Below are 7,124 nucleotides of genomic sequence, written 5' to 3' on the forward strand. Positions count from 1 at the left end.
GGTGCAGCAAGCCACCATGACACACATTTACCTATGTAACAAGCTGGCACATCCTGCACATGTAGCCCAGAACTTAACAAATAAAATAAAATAAAAATAAAAACAATATGTGCTTCAAAGGATTTCTGAAGGATCAAGTAAAACAAAGTTTGTGAAAATGTAAAGTGCTTTACAAATCTAAAAGATTATTATAATTACTGAGCAATGATCAAGTCAAGGCACTACTGCCTTAATTTATCTTCGATGAGACGCTATTATTATTATTTTTCAATTTCAGTGGATAACGTTGGCTTCATGGCAGAAAATGGTACCATGGTGACAGAATTTGTTCTGATGGGGTTCTGGTTGCAGGCAGACCTGCAGATAGGTCTTTTCTTTGTGTTTCTGGTCATTTTTCTCATCACTATGGTGGGCAACCAGGACATGATTGTGCTAATTCAGACTGACCCTCGACTCCAGACTCCCATGTACTTCTTCCTCAGTCATCTTTCCTTGCTGGACATTTGCTACTCTTCTGTTATTGTTCCTCAGTTTCTTGAGACTTTGGGAACTGATAAGATGGTTATCACCTATGAGCGCTGTGCAAGCCAATTCTTCTTTTTCACACTCTGTGCTAGCACTGAGTGTTTCCTTTTGGCTGTGATGGCTTATGACGGCTACATGGCTGTGTGTAACCCTCTCCTCTATGCCATAGCCATGACACCACAGACCCACCTGGGGTTGGTGGCTGGGGCATATGCTGGTGCCATAGTCAATTCTGTGATCCGCACTGGTTGCACCTTCTCTATCTCCTTCTGTAAGTCCAACCATGTAGACTTCTTTTTCTGTGACCTCCCACCCCTGCTGAAGCTTGCCTGTAGTGAAACCAGGCCAAGGGAATGAGTAATCTACCTCTTAGCTTTTCTGGTCATCACAACCAGCATTTCAGTGATTCTTACATCATACTTGTTCATCATTCAGGCTATTCTGAAGATTCGTACAGCAGGTGGCAAAGCCAAGACCTTCTCCACTTGTGCTTCTCACATGACTGTCATGACTCTTTTCTTTGGAACACTCATATTCTTATACCTGAAAGGCGACGTGGGCAAATCGCTTGAGGAAGATAAGATTGTGTCAATATTTTACACTGTGGTCATCCCCATGCTAAATCCAATGATCTACAGCCTGAGAAACAAAGATGTGAAGGAGGCTCTGAAAAAAGTTTTCAATAGGATGAGGGTTTCCCAAACAGAGTAACTCTTGAGCTCCATCAATCCAGAAGTTTCTGCAAATCCTACTCTGGGCTTTTGTCTCGTCCTCTTAACACATGAACCAGATCTCATAATTACAAAGACATATTGAGGCAGAAAAAGTGAGATTTGGGTTCCAGTACTTTCTTTATTGGCTCTATGACCTAGAGCCAGAAATGATCCACTTCAGTTTTCTCATCAGTAGAATTTCTGCCTTGCTGTGGGTAAAGGTCAGGATATCTTCAGCCAGGATCAAGAGAGAGGGAATGCCAAAAGGCTTTTTAAATAGTAACATGCTATAAAATATAGATCTTTTTCTTATCATCCTGCATATTGTGGAGCATTTTCTCAGCTATTTGGATTTTTTTCTATTAAGATCATTTTTGTGCCTAACATGATTACAAAACAGTAACTCATTGTTTACCTAGTAAGGGGCAATCACATTTTTGATTGCGGATCGTAGTGTGGATATCAGCCTTGATAAAAGAAAACTTTTCTTAACATTCAGTCATACTCAATTTAGGATTTGTCATGGGAAAAAGGAGGTGTGTTAGCCTGCTTCCCAAGATGGCATAAAGGACTCAGACACTGTAGAAAAAAGAAGGATGTGATGATTTGCATTAATTATTGGAAACAATTTGATCTTGATGTAGGGCTGAAGTGAGTCCCACATATAACTTTGTAATATTTCTTGATCACCAAAGGTCAGAAGCTGTATTTTATTTCTGAAGCATTGTTCATGGACCATCTGCCTCAATTAACTCAAGTTATTTCCTATTCTCCAATAATGAAAACCATTATCTACTTTCATCTCCTCTAGGACATTTACTCTATTGTCAGAAGACAGATAACAATGAATCTGACTGCCACTTTTTAATGACTTCCTCATCTGCTAGAAATATTACCTGGGAAATATCTCCATGGAGACCTCACAATTTTATTCATCAATTCAGCAAATATATACTATCTACTATGTATCAAATATTAAGTTTAGAATATATTAAGTATATATTATATCTACTATGTATCAAATATTAAGTTTAGAGTACTAAATAAGATAGATATGGTTCCTTCAGCATGGAGATTAGAACTTGGGACATAGATATTCAACCATTGCACGATTAATTAATTAATTATTTTTTACAGTTTTGCAAAGTGATACAAAAGAAGCAGCACAGGGTGTTATTAGGCTGTATAATTGCGTGCCAACCTAGTTTGGTGTGATCAGAAAAGGCTTCTGAGAGAAATTAACATTTAAGCAGAGGCTTTGAGAATAAGTATGCCATAGTCATGGGTTGTGAAGACTCTTCTAGACAGAAAGAGTTGCAAATTCAAAGGCCTGTGAAATGGGATGCCTTGAGGAACTGGGATTGGCTGTAGCATGAGGGAGTGGGTCTTAGGGTGAGATGCAACTGGTGAATTCCAGAGAAACTGTGTCACAGAGCCTTGCGGATTTGCTTAGGGACTTGTGAACTTTATTTCAAAAGTAGAGTGTGAAATGGTCAGATACGAATTTTTAAAAGATTCCTTTGGCTGCAGTGTGATGAGTGGAAAGGAGGCTGATGGTGGTGGAGTTGGAGGGAAATAGAGCCACTTTGTCTATGAAACAACAGCTGGTACATCCCAGTGCACGGCATTTGATTTCCATACAATACTGTATGCTTCATTCTAGGACACATGTTATGTTAGAGAAAGCTGGCACGTGCATGACTTTGATGGTGGCTTAGGACTGATTCTTGGCAAAGTGGCAAAATTAGGGAAATGTGTTTTTGGTGATGCCTACCTTTTCATTGGTGCACTTTTCCTTCCATAAAGTGTTACCTTTCTCAGGTAGACACAGGTATATGCTATTTGTCCCTTCATCAAAATGATCATCAACTACTCTTTCTTAAGGGGTCAGCATGTTTCCATTAACCTCCTACCATATGCCAGACTGTGTTAATGAGCTTAAGAAACCACCCCTTACTGGGCTTCTTCTGTGCTTAAAGGCAGGGAAAGTCTTCAAATGTAAAAACAAAGAAATGAGCAAAATGCTAGACAGTGGGGGATTGCTATTTTGATAGTGGCAGGAAGAACCTCATACCTCTCCCAATTTCTACTTTGTGAGTGGCAACCAATTTTGCCTATAAATGAGTGATCTTTGATACATCTGCATTGTTTTATGTTTATACATTTGCCTTGTGTATGCACCAAGTGGATAAAAATAAAATGAAGTTTTAGTGTGTTTTAGGCAATTATCTTTTGATTAACGTAAAAAGCACTGAGGAACGGTGTATATTGTATTGCTATTATACATATTAATAAATGAATAAAAACATTCATAAATTATCTAATTTGTGTCAGATTCTGTACTGAGTTTCCACTTATCTTATTTAAAGATTTCATTCTTAAAATAAAAAGTCTCATTCTTAAAATAGACCCTACACATACTCTTTTAGAAATAGAATTCAGTCAGGAATTCTGGCATTGTTTTCTTTTTTTCCCTCTCACTTCTGAGTGTATTTCTTTTAGGAACTAGACTTTGGAATTATACATTTTTAGCTATAATACTTTGGCCTCAATTTGCCAACAATGACATTGGAAAGATGAAGAAAGCAGATCCTCAAACTCTGAACTGACCCATTAAATTCAATTCACCAAGAGGCCAAAGTACTATGTTCTTGATCACTTAGAGCGACATCAAAACTTTAATTATGGATTTGTATTTTTCACATGTATTAAGCTAAATAAACTAGATTATCAGCTAAATAAATAAAGCTAAATAAATTAGATTATCAGCATGAGGGCATGGGTCTAGGGTAGAAGGATGGAGTATAAACCATACAACACATAATCTAGGGTCTTTGGCAGAAGTGTGTGTGTGTGTGTGTGTATATATATATATATATATATATATATATTTACTTTTTGTGTATGGGAATGCATTTTGTCTGAGGGAGCCACAATGCTTCAGATAAGATCAAAAACAACCACACACCATTTTTCTTTTGTCATGAAGATCAGTACAAGACGGATAGAAATACTTACCAGATTTCTTTTTTACCTCCTTGCTCCAATTCTATTTGTCTAAGCTACAGGGAAGGGAAAATGCCATCAAAGCCATGTGCAAATGACTACAAGAACAGAGCTGCCCAGGCTCCAATGGCACCATCCCCGTGGATCTCCCATACCTTTTTGGTGGCTATGGGGCTAAAGGGCAAAAAAGAAATGAAGCATTTTTGGTTTGAAGGTTTTTACTGGTAATGGAGTTCAAAGAAGGTAAGGCAGCTCTAGTTTTTGAATCTCATTTTGCCTGATTCTGAATTCAAACCTCAAACTAAATTTTCTCCTGAATCTTTCAGATAGAGAATGTGGAGAGGATAAATCACCAGAGAAACTGGGGAGAGCCGACAGAAGTTGAAAAGAAAGTAGGCTGTCGGCTTCCCTGTAGTGGATCCGCGAAGTTGCTTGTGGAGATCAAGATGCTTCATGGACATTATACAATTCATCCTTTTGGTCCTGTTGGAAAAGACACTCTCAGCTATTTCCACTCATCTCTTCTTCAAAAATCATGAGGTTTTTCTGAAAGTAGTTGAAAAGAACATTGTGTCTTTTTCTCAACATCTTTGTCCTTATTTAAAACATAATAGTGAAACACAAAAATAAAAAATGACAGCAAGAGCAGCAAAAAAGTGCTTTTGATCTTGTAATGGAATGAATATCTAAACTCTTTCTAATTCTACCCTTACTAAATTTGCTTCTTTGGGTATTCAAACCCCTGAAAAAAGCATTGTAAAAATAGCCTGTTGACATCTGTTGTTTTATATATAGACAGAGCCTAAAATATTTCATTCATTAATTCAATAAATTATCTCTGTATTGAGGAGCTGGGCACTCTGCTCCTCACTGTATTCCTGGTGTGTTGCTTAGGACTTCGCACATAGTTGGCACTTAACTAACTTTAAAAATTTCCTCTTGATTGTTTAAAAGCTTCTTTGGCAATAAAATACACGTAATATTGAAACTTCTTTTTTTTTTATTATTATACTTTAAGTTCTAGGGTACATGTGCATAGCGTGCAGGTTTGTTACATATGTATACTTGTGCCATGTTGGTGTGCTGCACCCATCAACTCGTCAGCACCCATCAATTCATCATTTATATCAGGTATAACTCCCCAATGCAATCCCTCCCCCCTCCCCCCTCCCCATGATAGGCCCCAGTGTGTGATGTTCCCCTTCCTGAGTCCAAGTGATCTCATTGTTCAGTTCCCACCTATGAGTGAGAACATGTGGTGTTTGGTTTTCTCTTCTTGTGATAGTTTGCTAAGAATGATGGTTTCCAGCTGCATCCATGTCCCTACAAAGGACGCAAACTCATCCTTTTTTATGGCTGCTGAAACTTACATGGTTAAAAAAATTTACCATTTTAACCATGTAAGTACACAATTTGGTGGCATTAAGTACATTCATATTGTCTTGCAACCATCACCACTATCCCTCTCCAGAACTTTTTCATCATCCCAAACTGAAACTCTGTACCCATTAACTCCCCATTTCCCTCTGCCCCCTGCAATCACCATTCTAGTTCTGTTTCTACGGATTTGCTTCTTCTAAGTACTTCATAAAGGTGGAATCATATAATATTTGTGTTTCTGTGTCTGGCTTCTTTCATTTAACATAATGTTCTCAAGGTTCATGCAGTTTGTAGCAAATATCAGAACTCCATTGCTTTTTATAAATCAATAATAGTCTGTTGCGTGGATAGATCATATTTTGTTTATTCGTTAATCTGTTGGTGGACACTTGGGTAGTTTCTATATTTTGGCTATTGTGGATAATGTTGCTATAAACGTGGGTGAACAAAGATTTGTTCAAGTTCCCGTTTCCTATTATTTTGCATAGTATATACTACTTAAAAGTGGAATTGTTGGATCATACGGTAAATCTATGCTTCACTTTTTGAGGAACCACCTACTGTTTTTCATAGCAGCTGCACCGTTTTGCATTCCCACTGGCAATATCTAAGGGTTCTAAGTTTTTCACATGCTCAACACTTATTTTCCATTTTTTTTGGTAATAGCTATTCTAATGGGCATGAAGTAGTATTTCATTGTGGTTTTGAATCGCATTACCTAATGACTAGTGATGCTGAACATCTTTTCATGTTCTTATTAGCCATTTGTGTATCTTCTTGGATAAATGTCTATTCAAGTTCTTTACTCATATTTAAGTTGGGTTGTTTGGGTCTGGTGTGGTAGCTCACTCCTATAATTCCAGTGTTCGGGGAGAACCCCTGGACTCAAGCGATCCTCCTACCTTGGCCTCCCCAACCACTGGGCAACATGATGAGACCCTGCCTCTGCAAAAAATAAAAATAAATTGGATTGTTTGTTTTTTTTTTGTTGAGTTGCGTGAGCTCTTTATATGTAGTCATGTACCATATAAGGATATTTCAATCAACGATGAATCACATATCAGTGGTGGTTCCAGGAGGTTATAATGGAGCTGAAAATTTCTATCTCCTGTGGACATTGTAAACATCCTAACATCATAGGACAACACATGATTCACATGTTCATGGTAATGGTGGTGTAAACAAACCTACTGATCTGTCAGCCATATAAAAGTATAGCACATACAATTATGTACAGTACATAATACTTGATAATAAAAGAAGATGTTACTAGTTTATGTAGTTAATATACTAATGCGTTGTTATTTTAGAGTGTATTGCTTCTACTCACAGAAAGCAAGTTAACTCTAAAACAGCCCCAGGCAGGTCCTTCAGGAGGTATTCTAGAAGGAGGCGTCATCGTCGTAGGAGATGACAGCTCCATGCATGTTATTGCCCCGAAGACCTTCTAGTAAGACAAGATGTGCTTTTGGTACGATACCTAAAAAATCTTTGCCACAT

The 7,124-nt window shown here is 37.7% G+C and overlaps 1 protein-coding gene across 1 annotated transcript; it reads left to right on the top strand.

Annotated features, from left to right (window-relative positions):
* Window positions 1-294: 294 nt before the first annotated feature.
* On the top strand, window positions 295-1,236 carry LOC105527271 (olfactory receptor 9I1-like). The gene is given in 1 exon segment (XM_011963575.1): window positions 295-1,236. A coding segment is annotated over 1 exon segment (942 nt).
* Window positions 1,237-7,124: the final 5,888 nt, after the last annotated feature.

Source organism: Colobus angolensis, unplaced genomic scaffold (genome assembly GCF_000951035.1).
Source record: "Colobus angolensis palliatus isolate OR3802 unplaced genomic scaffold, Cang.pa_1.0 Scaffold61, whole genome shotgun sequence".
Classification (NCBI taxonomy): Eukaryota; Metazoa; Chordata; class Mammalia; order Primates; family Cercopithecidae; genus Colobus; species Colobus angolensis.